General features: G+C 47.0%; 1 protein-coding gene across 1 annotated transcript; it reads left to right on the plus strand.

Annotated features, from left to right (window-relative positions):
- Nucleotides 1-471: 471 nt before the first annotated feature.
- CLIP3 (CAP-Gly domain containing linker protein 3) lies at nucleotides 472-11,323 on the plus strand. Its single transcript, XM_054999539.1, has 12 exons — nucleotides 472-551; nucleotides 968-1,129; nucleotides 3,358-3,476; nucleotides 4,458-4,694; nucleotides 4,989-5,124; nucleotides 5,526-5,666; nucleotides 5,949-5,953; nucleotides 6,363-6,486; nucleotides 7,411-7,534; nucleotides 8,995-9,059; nucleotides 10,630-10,702; nucleotides 10,842-11,323. The coding sequence occupies exons 1-12, from the start codon at nucleotides 506-508 to the stop codon at nucleotides 10,894-10,896; spliced, it is 1,287 nt and encodes a 428-aa protein (XP_054855514.1). The 5' UTR covers nucleotides 472-505; the 3' UTR covers nucleotides 10,897-11,323.
- Nucleotides 11,324-16,240: the final 4,917 nt, after the last annotated feature.

Below are 16,240 nucleotides of genomic sequence, written 5' to 3' on the forward strand. Positions count from 1 at the left end.
TGGAAGGGGGAAGCACAGAGGTGGTGGCATTTGTGGGTTGCGTACCAGCTCCCCACTCCCAAGGGAGGCATTGAGGATGGGGATGCAAGCCCTGCGCACCACTGCACAACTCCCAAGTGTGGGAATGACCCTTCTGTAAGATTCAGCAGCAATTTCTCTTTCTGGGCTGTATTTTTTTCCAAACTGAGCACATGAGGCTGCCTTAGTCCGAGTCAAACCATTGGTTTATCAAAGTCAGTCCTGTCTACTCAGACTGGGTTCCAGACTTTTGCGTCATCTGCAACACAAAGCAGATGCTCTGTCCCTGGGCCAAATCAGGGGCCACAGAGAGGGGCCAGCAGGAAGCCTCAAGTCAAAGCCCTCACAGAAATCTTGAAGAGCTTAACAGTTTTTTCTGTCCAAAAGTTATAAGCTGCACGATTGACTTTTTTCTGTCCCGGTACGTTGCCTTCTTCAGATCCTGAAGCGTGCCTGCCACGTCAATGACCGGGACGGCCTGACTGATATGACCTTGCTTCACTACGCTTGCAAAGCAGGAGCTCACGGTGTTGGTGAGTGGGTGGAGAGGGGTGTTCAGCTCGAGGATGGTGTTTGTGCCGGGGCTTCCTGACCCAGTCGCACCTTAAAGACGAACTAGATTTCCAGGGTAAGGGATTTGGAGAGTCAGAGCTCTCGTCATCAGATCTGACTGATACCATGGAGATCCTGTAGGTCTTTAAGGTGCCGCCGGGCCGAAATCTTGCTCTTCTACTACAGACCAACACGGCTCCCAGCTGAGACTTCTTGACCAAATCTCTTAGGAGACTGGCTTTTAATGTTGACCTTTGTCCAGTTTAGAAGCCTGATTTCTTTAGTCTCTTTCTTCTGGGCTGCAAACCGCCCTGAAGGATTGTATGTTCTGTTCTGGAAAGGGGCTGGTTCATCTAACTATCCGGCCTTTACTTCCTCCCCCTCCTTGTTTGCCCAGGTGACCCGGCGGCTGCTGTGCGTCTCTCTGACCAGCTGCTGGCCTTGGGAGCAGATGTGACCCTGCGCAGCCGCTGGACTAACATGAACGCGCTACATTACGCCGCCTACTTCGATGTCCCAGAACTCATCCGGATCCTTCTGAAGGCGTCCAAGCCGAAAGGTGAGCATGTTCATTCAAGGGAGAAGGGGTGGAGTCTTTCACAAAGGAGGCGGGACTTCGCTGTACTTACTACTGTGGGAAATCATGCACGGGGGTCTCGGGGTGGCCTACTTATTGATAATGTGGTTTGCTTATGGTTTTAAACTTTTGGTTTCCTGCTGTACCTTTCTATGCTGCCCTTTGTACGTCACCTTCCCTTTGCTGGTTGCCTTCAGCCAATGTGGTTGGGGGGAAAGGCTAGAGATCAAGATTTTTAATAGGCAAAGAAGCCAAAGTTACAAAGCTGTTAATACATTTTTTAAAAAATGATGATAGGGCTTTCCAGAAGCTCCAAGCAGGTTTAACAATAGAAAGACATTAAAAACAACTCAATTTTTTAGAATAACTTTTTATTTTTGGATTTTTTGTATAACAATAACATAACGATAACAATAATACAACTGTAACAAGATTCCAAACATTTTAAACTAGGTTAATGAGTCAAGTAAAGAACATTTTTGCAGGTGTTAGCAATCAATAAAGACCAATGTCTATGTACTTCTTAGGTACAGCATAATCTTCGATAGGATGCTCCATAATATAGTTTAGGAAAAGAAGCCATCTTTCCGTAAAGAAGAATGTAATTAGAGTTCTCTGAAGAAGCTGTTTGGTCTGTTATTTTATCTATAACTCAAATATTTAAAAAGTATTGCTTCAGGAGAACTTGGCAGGGTGGGGTGGAGGGGTTCAGCCAGGAATGCCTGTCTAGGGGAAGAGCTGTAACCTGTACCACTTGAGACTTACTATTATGCAATCCTAAATACAGTTACTCCAGTCTAAGACCATTGACTACAATGCGCTTAGACTGGGGTAATTCTTCTTAGGATTGCACTATTAGTGGTGGTTTGTCACTGTACTCTAATACAATTTTTGTTGTAAGCTGCTTTGGGTCCTGCTTTGAGAGAGGAGGGCGGGATCAAGGATTTAAAAATAAATATAATTTTTAAAAAAGCAAGCAAGCAAGCAAGCTTCTAGTCCTCAGTAAAGAAAAGTTTGTAAAGGCCCAAGAGTTCAGATTAAGTCCTGCTTTGACTCCTCTTTGTAAGAAGTTGTAGCTGCTGCCAAGACTGAAGCAGATGGCTGCTTTCTCCTTGCAGTGTCGTGGGAATTCATTCACAGGCCTTGGCAACCTCGGTGGTTGTGACGCAGCCATATGTCAGAGCTCCCCACAAGCCTTAGCTGTCTCTGCAGTCTTCCAGTCCTTGGAGAGAAAGTAGCGCATGCGCTGAGCCATTCTTGCCCTAGAATCTATTGTCTAAGGCTGTACTCAGCTCTGACCATACTGGAGAGTCCCTCACACTGGAGAGATGTGTGGTGTAGTGGCTAGAATGTCAGACTGGGTCGCAGCAGGCCTGGGTTCTAGGAATTCTTTTGTTACTGACAGTGCAAGGTGCTGTATAAAACACAGATGTAACGCAGTCCTCGCCCAGAAAGCTTGCAATAAGGTGCTGGAAAGAATGGGAAGCTGTGTGGTATGGATCCGCTTTGCACTGTCTTTCTTTGGATTTGACTTCTCCCCAGTGAAGAGCTGAGGGAATCTCTAAATACATTGAGATCCTTAAAACATTTGACGTAAATCAGTCTCTGGACATCAGTACCAATTATGTTCCTTGTGCTATATGCTCTTCTTGGATTACTCCTTGCGGGAGAGAAGCACTCTGCACATCCTCCGAGTGCTAAAATCTCTAGCATTACTTCCTAAGTCCCCAACCCAATAAGCTTCATGACTAAGTAGAATTTGAACCCAGGTCTCCTTAGTCCAAGTCCTGTTAGGCCCACTGGCTTTCAGTCTGTAGCATGTTAGGCTCCTGGACCAATGCTGTTTCAATGCTGCCAACCTGCTCAACCTGTATATTTGATATTAATATTAGGAAAAACACCACCGATTCCTAGAACTGGCTTCTCACAAGAAAACCCGCAAAAATGCTGCTCCCCACCATACCAGGACGTACCTGAACCCCACCGTACCTGCGTCTCCACTAAATGCAACTCTCTCCTGCTCCATTCCCAAAATTCATTTCTCGGTTGTCCTCTCTCACCATGTCTTCAAGGCAGTTGCAGACGGCAAGCTCTCTGGGCAAGGACGCCCGTGTTTTATACCAAGCCTAGCAACTGTGAGAGTGAAAGGCGATGAATAGCTGCAATCTGATTTTTGTACCTCCTCAACCTGTGCATTCTTTCCCCTCAAGTTCTCAACTCGACATGTAGCGATTTCAACCACGGGACGGCTCTTCACATCGCTGCTTCGAACCTGTGTCTGGGGGCCGTGAAGTGCCTCCTGGAACACGGTGCCAACCCCGCGGTCAGGGTGAGAAAAGAAGGGTCTGTGGATGAACAATGGGTGGTGTGGGGGGGGGGTCATGGATCACGGAGGGACTGACGTTTCCAATCTCCAGGTTTCCTCAGAACTTAAGATGTCTATTGGGCTTTTAATTCTATTAATAAAATTTTAAAAATTCTATATATAAAAAAAGAACTTAAGATGTCCAGAGGAACATCCCGTTTCCACACTACCCACCTTCTTCCAGAACGGGGCGCAACGTCACAAAAAAAACGTGGAAGATAGCATCTTCTTGCGTGAGTTTTGCACGATGTCTCGCAAATCTCCTGCAAGAAGATGCTCTCTTCCGCGTTTTTTTCGTGACGTTGCGTCCCGTTCTGGAAGAAGGTGGGTAGTGTGGAAACGGCTCTTTATTGGGCCACATTAGCTTGGTTTAAACCCATTTTCTGGGGTTGCGTCAGCCATGAGCTTGGCTGCTGCCAAATGCTGAGGCTGGTCAGCCATGTGAATAAGGTCAGGTGCTCACTTTCTGGCCTCTCCAGGCCAAGTTCATACCTGGCTTCGCTGCAGAGTTGGGCAGAAGTGATGTCAGATAAGGCTGTTTGGCTGCAGGTGGGAAAGGACAGGAAGCCCTGGGAAGGGCAGTGGCAAGACACAGAGGATGAATTCAAAGCCTGAACGCTCTTGAGAGGCAGCAAGCCGGGGGAGGATTGGGTCTTGGGCAGTTCCTGGTGGGCCACCGCCCTGGAGGTGAATTGGTGGCCAGGAACAAGCTGGGTCACATGGCAGTAGTGCAGCAGGCGTTACCTGGAATCCTTGTCACTGGGGATGCTGAGGACTGGACCCTTCTGCATGCAAGGCCCGCGCTTCAGCACTGAGCCAGGGACCCTTCCATTAATGGGTAGTGTTGGAAACAATATCTACTGGGGGACACCTCTTGGTTCTCCCCCCGCCCCCGTCCCATCCCACTAGTCCAGTGACCTCCCCCTGCAATCCTCTGCCTAACAGAACAGCAAAGGTCAGGTCCCAGCTGACGTCGTGCCAGACCCGATGGACATGACCTTGGACAAGGCCGAGGCGGCCATGATAGCCAAGGAGCTAAAGCAGCTGCTGCTGGATGCCGTGCCCCTGAGCTGCAATCTCCCCAAGGTCACGCTGCCCAATTACGACAATATTCCCGGCAACCTCATGCTCATCTCCCTCGGCCTCAAACTCGGCGACCGAGTCGTTGTGGACGGGCAAAAGGTAAGGATGAGGCAGATTCCAACGTGAGTTGCTCCAGTACAGTCCTGGAGGGCTGGCGACGGGTTCTTTGTGGCTGCTTTTGCCCTGGGCCGTTTTCACACGGCTTACCAGCCACAGAACATTGTGCCAAGCTCCCAGAATGACAGCGTCTTCCTGGTGCGATTTCAGCAGTTCTTGAGCAAAACCGCGCCAGGAAGACACTGTCATTCCAGGAGCTTGGCGCGATGTTCCGTGGCCAGTAAGCAGTGTGAAAACGGCCTTGGTGTGACTCTAACCCGCCACTTATCTGCACAGGTGGGTACTTTGCGTTTCTGTGGCACGACAGAGTTTGCCAGCGGCCAGTGGGTCGGAGTGGAGCTAGACGAGCCAGATGGCAAGAACGACGGCAGCGTGGGAGGAATCCGTTACTTTATCTGCCCTCCGAAGCACGGTAGGATGAGCTTCCTTGGGGCTGCAGAGGCTTTTTGCACCAGTTTCAGCACCCAAGTTCTGCCTCCCTCCCACCAAAAGAAACTAGAGACATGAGATCTGCAGAAATGTACAAAGTTTGCACGATTCTTATCAGGGCCTGCTAGTAGGGTCACCAGCCTCCAGATGGGGGCTGGAGATCTCCTGGAATTACAACTGATCTCAGCCGACAAAGAGCAGTTCCCCTGGAGGAAATAGCTGCTTTAGAGGGTGGACTCTATTGCATTATACCGCACTGAATTCCCTCCCCTCCCCAAACCCACCCTCTTCAGGCTCCAACCCCCAACTCTCCAGGTATTGCCCATGTGTGAACAGGAAACATTGGGGCCTGCTATGCTTTCCCCCCCTCCTTTACCTCTCCAGGTGTCTTTGCTTCGGTGTCCAAGATCACCAAAGCTACTGACCAGACACCTTCTTCGGTGACCTCAACCCCACGAACCCCCCGGATGGACTTTTCCCGTATGACTGCAAAGGGCCGCAAAGAGAAGGACAAGGACAAGAAAGGTAGGCGGGGGGGGGGTGGCAGTGGGCATGGAAATGCCAAGCAGGATTCCTGCATTTTCTCCTCAGCTCACAGATGGCTAAGGAAGGAGGGTGGAAGAATCAGAGTTCTAGGGAAGGGAGAGGGACGTGTCCCGGAAGGCTATCCATTGAACAATTATGTAAATTCCCCATACGTCCATCTCAGATCAAACAGAATCCCAGAATTATAGAGCTGGAAGGTGCCTTATAATCTAGCTAATCCACCCTCCTTCTCATTGTGGGAAATCCAGATTTAGATCTAAGAGCCAGTGTGCTGTAGCGGTTACAATGCTAGACCGGGATCTTTAAGATCTGAGACAAAATCTTCACTCTGCCATGAAAGCTAGCTGGATGACTCAGAGCCAGTCATTTTCTCTCAGCTTGGCCTACCTCACAGGATTGTGGCGAAGATAAAATATGAAACGAGAATCATGTCCGCTGGCCTGAGCATCTTGGGGTATAAATGTGCTGTATAGATCGCCATCCCGCACAGAAGACTCTCCAGCCTCCAATGAGGGACAGCCCACCTCCCTCCAAGATAATAGTTTCCATTGCTCTCGCCATTAGGAAGTTTCTTCTAATATCCAACCGAAATCTGCCTTCCTGGCGCAGCAGAGAACAATTGTTTGCTCCGGGTCTGATTTCTGTTCCTTGCCTCTGCCTGCAGCTCTCAGGAAGAAGTCCCTGTCGGTAGGGAGCCTGGATCGCGAAGGGTTGAAAATTGAGATCGGAGACCAGGTCTTGGTGGCAGGTCAGAAGCAGGGTGTCATCCGCTTTTATGGGAAGACGGACTTTGCACCGGGTAAGAAAGGAGGCCAGGATTGGGTATCCAGGTTCTGAAGAGTGTTAAGCTACTGGCTGTGAACTGGGAAGGAGCGGACAGACTGGATTCTGATTGCTCCTTTTAAAAAGGATACCTCTGGACCAGTGATTTAGTGTGCTGGATTTGGTAATCCTGAGTTCCAGTCCTGCCAACTCGTTTCTGCAGTTTGGGGCAATCATTCATGCATCCACTTGCCTAAAACAGGAGTAGGAGTGGCCTACCTTGCAGGGTCAGTATAAGGTAAAAACAATAATTGAGATTTCTAAGCATTCTGCACAGTGAATGCCTCCATTCTAAGCATAGTAATTTGGAAGTAATTCCCCATTAAAATCTAAAGGACTTATATTTTGACTGAACTGGCAACTGAAAATGTGAATTCTTCCCCTGCCATACCTTCTTGGCTGTTATTGCTATGATACCCTTTTCCTCCCCCCCCCCCCGGGTCTAGGGTTACCAACCTCCAGGAGGGGCCTGGAATTCTCCTGGAATTAAAGCTGATCTCCATGGTACAGGGTTTGATTCCCCTGCAGTAAATAGTAGCTTTGGTTGGTGGCTTTGGAGGGATACCACAGAGTCTAGGAAAAATGGAAATCCTAGAGCAACATCACCCCCCCACCCCCCGCTGAGCTTCTCCCATCCCCAGATTCCACCCTCTGCTGTCACTGCCTCCAAATCTCCAGAAATTTCCCAAGCCAGAATTTGCCACTCTACCCTCCTGCCTAACTTTCCCTTGTCTTGGGACCTCTTCTCAGCCTTCAGCTCCCGCCCCATAAAACAGGGGTCCATCTAAATTTTCCTCCCATGTATGACTGACAACGCTGTCTTCTGTCAGGGAGACTGGACTGCAAGTATTCTGACAGCCCCACCCCCTTTTTCTTCTTTTTGTCCCCCCTTTCTTCCCAGGCTACTGGTTTGGCATTGAACTCGACAAGCCCACGGGGAAACACGATGGCTCTGTCTTTGGAGTTCGCTATTTCACGTGCCCTCCGAAGCATGGAGTCTTTGCTCCTCCCTCCAGAGTCCAGAGGTGGGTTGTTGCCAAGAATGTGTAAAGTAGTAATAAAGGAGAGAGCGTCTATAACCACTTGCAAAGATTATTCTGAGTAATTCTCATATATTTCACATATATGAGTTTAAACTGCAAGGCTTGAAAGTCAAAGAAACTCACCTCATGAGTCCAAATATAGAGCTGGAGATATTTGGGTCCAAATTTCCCTCTCAGCTGAAGCTGACAGGGTTATGTTGGGCCGGTTATTCTTTCTCTAACGCAGCCATACCTACCTCACTGGGTTGTTGTAAAGAGAGATTTGAGGAGGGGAGAATCATGCATGCTGCCCTGAGCACCAACATTGGGATAAGCAAGGCACCAGATGAAGGCTGGCTTGGTCACCTGTAGTTTTAATACTGAAATAATACACTGTTGCTTTAAAACAGATACTGTTTTTTTTCTTGCAGGTTCTAATGTATTAATCTGGATTTTTGTTTTTCCTGCAAACAGCTTTGGATGTTATTTTAATAGAAAGATGGGTTAAAAACTTAATAAATAATGACACTTCTCCTAAATGTTGGAAGCAATGTGGTGAAGTAGGAACTTTTATGCACTGCTGGTGGTATTGTAAACAAATTAGGAACTTCTGGGAGAATAGATCCAGAGGAGTTAGCCATGTTAATCTGTAGTAGCAAAATAGTCAAGAGTCCAGTAGCATCTTTAAGACTAACCAACTTTTATTGTAGCATAAGCTTTTGAGAGCCACAGCTCTCTTCGTCAGATGCATCTACTATTTACTATTCTGGGAGAATGTAATTGCAACAATAGAAGCCATCACAGGGTATGTGGTACCTAAAACACCAGAGGTTTTATTGCTGAATCTTTGGTCAGGTCCTTCCATACCAAGAACTAGAATCAATCTTATCTCAACCCACTATCAATAACCAAATCAGTTATTGCTTCCAAATGGAAACAAGAAAGTTTGCCCACAGTTACAAATTGGAAAGATAGACTATGGGACTATTTCATAATGGAAAAGCTGGTGGATCAAATTGCTGAAATGGAACAATAAAAATATAACTCCCATTTCTTGGAGCAATAGCTTCCAATTTTGGTATATCTAACTAACAATGAATCCACAAACCAAACATCCCCAAGAATGGGATATTATCAAAAGCTGGAATATCTTTGAATTTTTTCTTAGAATACTGTATAGTTGTTCATCTATAAATAATTCATAAGTATTGTATACTACTTCATCGACATTGCTATATTAATGTTGAGGAGACAAGAATTACATATTTAAATGTTTTAAATCTGTTTAATGTTTGTTTGTTTATTGTTAATGATTGTAAAATTGAAAAATTATTGAATAAAATATGATTTTTTTAAAAATGACACTATTTATAATAATGAGACAAGTGGTTAGCAATAAAATCTGTTTTTAAAGTCCATACTATCTGGACGCCGTGAGCTAATGGGGTTTTTCTCCTCTTCAGAACTGGAGGCCCGAAGGACTCTCATGGGGACAGCACCTCGGCAAAGAAAGTTCACCAAGTCACTAGTAGGTACACTCTGGATTTTCTTCAACTTTAATATTTTCCTTCCTTCTTTTTGGCAAAGATACATTAGCAGAGTTGTCCACTGGCACGATTCTTCTTCCTTTCCCAGCGGTGTGGCAAGCAGAAATTCAGCAGGCAGATCTTTTCCTCCAAGCACAGAGGGGGGAAAGCTTCACCTGCTGAATTACTGTGAGAGGCACAGGTGCCCAGCTGGGGGGGGGGAAAGAACTTAAAAGTCGACAGTCCTGCAGTGCAAAGTCCTGGGAGGAAACAGAAGGATGAATTGGCTGAAGGAGGCTCTTCCATCAGTGGGGAAAAAACTCATTTTAGCAGAATATCATTTTGAATTTTTGCAAGCAAGATTGGGGTCAAATGTGTTTAATCTTTAAGAGTGTGGTGTAGAATCTCTTCTCTCTTTGGGCTCCCTTGGAGTGGTTGGAAAGCTGTGAAGGCGGGGAGAGAAGAGACCGAGAGATTCAGGCTTGGGTTAAACATCTAAGTGAATGAGGTGATGGGATAGACTCCATCATTTCAAGTTTTGAATGCTTGTTCATATAAAGGTAGTGTCAGCCATGTCTGTAGTAGCAGAACAAAATTTGAACCCAGTAATACCTTTAAAACCAACAGAAATTTCCAGGTTATACGCGTTCATGACAAAGTTAGCTTTCATTTGTGAAACCTTGCACCTTGGAAAATTTTGTGGCTCTTTAAGGTGCTACTGGACTCAAATTGTATTCCTTCACATATAGAACTCCTTGAAAATAGAAAATTATCCCAGTAATTATAGAAACTCTACTTATATATCGCTCTTCTAGATAGATTAACGCCCCACTCAGAGCAGTGAACAAAGTCATTGTTGTTATTATCCCCCCAATACAGCCAGAGAGCTGGGGCTTACCCAAGGCCACCTGCTAAGTTCGTGGTGGAAGTGGGATTCAAACCATCAGTGCTGATTTGCAGCCCAAACACTGTTCTCTTCTGCAGTTGCTGCGAGTTTTTGACATTTGAGAACACTTCAAAAAGTGAATGAACTTCCCTAATCTTCCACTCAAAAGTCTGGTGTGATGGAGTCCACTTTGCCTCCACATTCCCCCCAACCCCTCACGTTAGGCCTCAGAGCTAAGCTACAAGAGATGAATTACATGAGGAGCAGCACCTGAAGGGAGTCACAGTGTTCGCCTGGAAGCTGAGTTAATTTCCCCTCTCTACAGAGCCAGGGAAGATGGCTGCTCAGGTGGTTTATTTCCTCTTTGCCCCTTAGAAGGGGAGGTGAAACTGACAAGAGCCTTTGGAGGCAAAGAGGAAATTAACAAGCCCTCTGAGCAGCCATCTTCCCTGGCTCTGTAGAGAGGGGAAATGGACAAAGCCTTCCGATTGCTTTTAAAGCTCAGCTTCCCGGCTAACATTGTGACTCCTTTCACGTGCTTCTCCTCGTGTGATTCGTCTCTTGTCGATTGGCTCTCAAATGGGTTAAGGCGGGCATAAGGGGGCATCATTCACCAAGCTGACACCCTTCTGGATTTTCAGAATGATTCCGCACACCCACCTCTGCCCCTTTTCTCTCTCCAACAGTTTCACAGCCAAAGCGCAACTTCACAGCCGTCAGAACCCCCAAAGACATCACGTCGGAAAACTCCATCTCTAGGTAAAAAGGATCAGGGACCTCCCTTCCAAACCCGGGACGGGCCCCCGGCCGCTTTGTGTTTCGTGGCTGGCTGCTCTCCTCCCCTCTCCAATTCCTTGCTATTTGTGAGAGGAACATCTTCCCGCTTTTCTTTCTGCAGGTTACTCTTTTGCTGCTGGTTCCCATGGATGCTGCGGGCAGAAATGCAGTCGTAAAAGTCCCAGAGTCCTCCTCCTCCTCCTCCTCCTCCTCCTCCGCTGTTCCTTGGCTCTTCGTGTAATCAAAGACTACTCTTCAGTTCGTTCGCTCCTCTCTCCTTCCTAGGGTTGCCAGCCTCCAGGTGGGACCTGGAGATCTCCTGGAATTACAACTGGTCTCCAGATGACAGAGATCAGTTCCCCTGGTGAAAAAGGCTGCTATGGAGGGTGGACTCTATGGCATTATACCCTGATGAAGTTTCTCCTTTCCCCAGATCCCACCTTCCATATGCTATGTCCCCAAATCTCCAGGAATTCCCCAACCTGGAGTTGGCAACCCTACTCCTTCCCCGATTGCCATTCTAGTGAACCCCAGTGCCTTGTTACAACATATTAACACCATCCCTCCAGTAGTTTGTGAGAAAAGCGACACTTGTATCTTCTGGTTCCCATTTCATAGGTGGGATTTTGGCTAAATAGGCCCCTTCTGGCCCCCCTTCTTTCCCAGCACTCTCTTGTCTTTTCGAGAGTGATCAGAGTTATAGCTATTAGAACCGTGACGCCGAATTGACGAATTGATCGATTGAATTAAAACCTTCTAAATTATTTTTAAAAGGGGCCCCGATTGGCTGGAAGCCGTTTTAGGTATTCCTCTTCTGTCCGTCTGTCGCTCCTTCTGAATTGTTCTGTCTTTCCCTTGCCCCGTTTCGGCAGCAGAATGGGGAGATTAGATGCAGTGAGAGAATCTCTGAGCTCTCTCTCGTGTGCCGTTGTGGTCTGCCGTGTGCCGTGTGCCGTTTGGAGGAAGCGGTTAGGCAAGGATTGAGGAGGGACTAGTTTAGCCCTTCTGAGTAGGTTGAAGTCCTGTAAATTTTCTTGGGACTAAGCCCAAGTGAAATCAGCATGAGCAGCTCGATTCCAGAGAAAGCGTGGCAGCTGGGTTCCCCCTTCTGTCCTGCTGGTTTTATGCCTATGTAGATTTAATGAATTTATCAACCCATTAATTGTCTGAAACCCATATAACTGATTGACTAGGATTTCTTTAACTGGGTGCCAGGCCTAATAACTATGGTTTGGAGACAACTCTCCAGTCTCTCCCCCCTCCCCCAATTCTTTAGTGTTTCTGCAGCTCAGCTTTTTTGTCTACTGCCCATCCCATACACATATACTTGGAAGTAAGCCCTGTTGAGTGGTGGGTTTCACTCCCAACAGATCCAGAAGAGTTAGCTGTGCTAGTCTGTAGTTGCAAAATAGTAAAGAGTCCAGTAGCACCTTTAAGACTAACCAACTTTTATTGTAGCATAAGCATTTGAGAACCACAGCTCTTTTCATCAGATGCAACATTATTGTAGCATAAGCGTTCAAGAACCACAGCTCTTTTCATCAGATGCAACTTTATTGTAGCATAAGCTTTCGAGAACCACCGCTCTCTTTGTCAGATGCAACCTGACGGTTGCATCTGACAAAGAGAGCGGTGGTTCTCGAAAGCTTATGCTACAATAAAGTTGGTTAGTCTTAAAGGTGCTACTGGACTCTTTATTATTTTACTCCCGAGTAGGTGAGCATTGGATCTCTGCTGCGGGAGACTAACCCCTGTTGCTCAAGATGAGATTCATATTCTCCAGGCTCCGTCTCTTCCTAGGTCCCCCCCCCCCGTCTTTTATTTTAGCTGTTCCCCTGCAAAAGTCCATCCTGGGCAGTGATCCAGAAGCACAGCAAGGTGTTCTCTGGGTTCTGAAGGAAGAGGAGTAAATCCACAGCGTGAAGGAAACTCTCTTTGCTTGGCTCCCCCACCTGAGCTCTCGGAGTCGCTAATCAAATTAGCACTTTTCTTTCTGTATTTTTTTCCTTTCTAAATTATCTGTGGGGTACAGGTGCAAGGAGACACTTTGTGCGACTCAAAAGTAGTATATGTTAGCAGCTGTGCTTAGCGTATGTATGTGCAAATTACCATACAGGGAGGAGCGAACCATCCAGTGAACAACCTTTGATGGTGTGTAATGTGTACGTCTCTCTCTGTGTATATATCAAATCTATATTTCCAGAAGTCACTTTATTAAAGGGGGTGGGGGAATATAATAATGTCTGGCTTTTATTCCATCCCTGCTTTCATCAGTTGCAAAGTGTTAGAATAAAATGTACTTTGATAGTATTTGCAAACACATGCCATTTGCTTTGCAGTTACCATCTTGGCCTGGACAGCAGAAAAGCCCTCTCTGAGTCCTATAAGGGAGTAATGCCCTTCCCTGGGGCTGGCTAGGTGGGTGAAGCAAGATGACTGGGTTCTCGGCAAACCCTTGGTATGGGTAGCAGAAGACAGGCACTGGAACTAGGACTGCTGGGGGCTGAACGGAACTTGAATTGTCAAATCTGCAAATCTGAAATACGAGTTTGAGGGAGCAATGCACTCACAGCAAAAACAGCCAGTTAAGCTGAACTTATTTATGAAAACTTATACTTAAATCTGTAGAGTCTGGGGCTGTTTCCATACATCTTACCTGCCTGCGGAACATCGTGCAAAAGACCCTGAAGACACCATCTTCTTGAGGGAAATCGCGCCAGGAAGACGCTGTTATCCGGGAGTTTTGCACGAAATCGTGCAAAACTCCCGGATAACAGCGTCTCCCTGGCACAATTTCGTGCGAGAAGATGGTGTCTTCTGGGTCTTTTGCACGCAATGTTCCGCAGGCAGGTAAGACATGTGGAAATGGCCTGAGTGTAAATTTGGAAGACACCAGAATTCAGTTTAAAGAACGTGCGCATAATTTCATTTCAGACCTGAGCTAGGGTTCCTTTCTCTTATCCTGGAAGAGAAGTGACATGCCGAGCTCCCCATGGCCCTAAGCAGACCGGCTTACTTGCCCACCGCTTTGCTTGTGCTTCTGTCCCACTCCTCTCCATGCCGGGAATGTCAAAATTCGGAGTCTAGGAGAAGCAAGCCTGAACATTGATCACAGGGCTGAGCAGATGGCCAGGAGTTGTGCCGATTCTCTGCTTGAAACCCTTTTGTGGTACATGGGGACGGAGAGGGTGCCACACCTACTGAATTGCTGCATGTCTTGCAGTTGTTAAAGGCACAAAGTCTCTATCAGGGATAAGAAACAGAGTCAGCAGCATTAGACATGATGGGTGCTTTCTGGCAGATGAGTAAAGAGGGTCTGTTTTGTCTTTTGGGAAACCACACAGGATTGGGGGGAAAGACTGAAAATGGTATTAAATGGTATCGAGAATTCCAGGCCGTTTCCTTGAACCCTCCAATCCGCTCTTCCCCACATCCCCCCGATTCTCTTTACTGTTGTGTTTTGGGATGCCAAGATGGCTCCTGGCTTGGTACCAACATTGCCAGCCGCTAAGTATCACTGCACTGTAAATACTCACGTCTTCATCTATTGCTCTGTTGCTAGCCTCTTAGGATACTCTTTGTAAACTTTCCATTGATCAGCAATAAAAAAAGACCCTTCTGTTGATTTCAGCTGCACGTTGGCCGTTATGGGAAGACCCCTCAGTTCCCCTCCCCCTCTCCAATCCTGGGGTAAGCCCCCTCATTCTTAGCAGGGCTTGCGCTGTCCTCCCCAAATGTTGTGGTCACAACTTGCCACGGGGATACCAGTTGCAGGCCTTTGTGGTGGCTTTCTGTAACATTTCTTCCTTTTGGGAGGGGGAGGGTACAAATCTCACAAGATTGTGTTCTTTTGCCTACATGTATATTCTTTATTTTTTAAAGGACAATACCTTTGTAAATTGTTGAGTGAGTAGCTTGCTGTGCCTCTGCTGAGCTCTCTGTTAAATCTTGCATGATTTCCACCTTCCCTAATCCCCATCCAACCAGGCTCTCTGGAAGCAAAAAAAGAAATTTAGCATGAAACAAAGAATCACTATGCTTATTGCTTATCTGTTATTAACAAATTAATAAAAAGTGTTTCTATGTGCATTGGGTAAATGACTCTTTCTGCTCTGATGGGGAAAAGCTGTGGGGGATCCAACCGAAGAGCCACAAGTGTGGTGCTAACATAGAAAAACTAGAAAATATCAGAACAACAGATCAAATATTCTGCCACGGGTCAAGGTCTGACTGAAGGTCCCTGGGATCCAAAAGGGGACTGGAGATAGGTTTAAAAGGGACAGTTGAAAGAGGGGAAGGTATGAAAAAGTCCATGTCTAGCAATCTAATAATAGCAGGAATTGGACCAGAAAACAACAGAAACTTCCAAGCGAGCAAGCGGAATCAGGGAATTGGAACACGGCTGGAAGAACAAGCTAAGGAATCGGGCTGACAAGCTAGGCAAACAGTTGAGGCGTGGTTGAGTTGGTTTCCTACACACACACACACACACACACACAGTTCTAGACTTGGAGCAAGATGGTCATAATGAACGGGTCAGAAGAGTTTCTTGGTGAAAGCATTTCAAAGCAAGAAGCTCTGGGCCAGCTACTACAGGGGAGTTCACCTGCAGAGTATGGCTTATGCAAGAAGGCTCCGTAAGATGTCCAACTCCCCAGCCCTGCTGTGGTGTCAAGGAACCCAGGAGTCCTGCCTCCCAGCTCCTCTTGTTCCAGCTATCCTCAGAGGCATCTTTTCTCTCGGAAAATTCGGGTTCCTTAGTTGGCCCTAGAGTTGCCAACTCCAGGTTGAGAAATTCCTGGAGATTTGGGAGGGGGGAGTGGAGCCTGAAGAGGGCAGGTTTGGAGAGGGGAGGGATCTAGGGGGTATAATTTGTATTTATTTACCCTATGGCATTGTTTATGGAAATATCCTTGATACCGACTGTACTAATCTCACACTGTGTAATCCGCCTTGAATGCCACGAATAAAAAATAATACCACAGTCCACCTTCCAACGTAGCCACTTTCTCCAAGGGAACTGATCCCTGTGGCCTGGAGATCAATTGTAATACTGGGACAGCTCCAGCTACCACCTGGAGGTTGACAAGCCTATTAAAATCTTTTCTTCTGCAAACTTAGGCGCGCACACCCTTCCACCATGCAACAACTTATGGCTTGTAAGGGTTGCCCAGCTGCACAAGGCCTCGATCTAGTGTTCTACTTCCAGGCTTACAACCACGGGTAGAGTATACTTTCTTTTCCCAAAAGCTCCTAAGCTAATATGAGGGGAGGAGTTCCCCAACACATTGCAAAAAGAACCCAGGAGTCCGGGCTCCTTGCAGCTGTCGTGCTAACAAAAGAGCAAAAGCCTCCCACCTCCGCCGCACCTCCAAGGACCCAGGAGTCCGAGCTGTCCCCTCCCCTTCTCTCCAAGGGCAGCCCCTGCTAGATAGAGAGCTAATTGGTTCTCTGGCTCGTCGGAGGGCGGGATAGACTCAGCTTGCTCCCCTAACGTCTTTTTTCATTGGGTGGTGGATC

The sequence above is a fragment of the Eublepharis macularius genome, chromosome 15, assembly GCF_028583425.1.
Source record: "Eublepharis macularius isolate TG4126 chromosome 15, MPM_Emac_v1.0, whole genome shotgun sequence".
In the NCBI taxonomy this organism is placed as follows: domain Eukaryota; kingdom Metazoa; phylum Chordata; class Lepidosauria; order Squamata; family Eublepharidae; genus Eublepharis; species Eublepharis macularius.

Coding starts and splice junctions, on each gene's coding strand:
- CLIP3 (XM_054999539.1), top strand. CDS start 506: ATGACCTTGCTTCACTACGCTTGCAAAGCAGGAGCTCACGGTGTTG. Junction 552..967: donor AGCAGGAGCTCACGGTGTTG/GTGAGTGGGTGG, acceptor TTGTTTGCCCAG/GTGACCCGGCGGCTGCTGTG. Junction 10,703..10,841: donor TCGGAAAACTCCATCTCTAG/GTAAAAAGGATC, acceptor TTCTTTCTGCAG/GTTACTCTTTTGCTGCTGGT.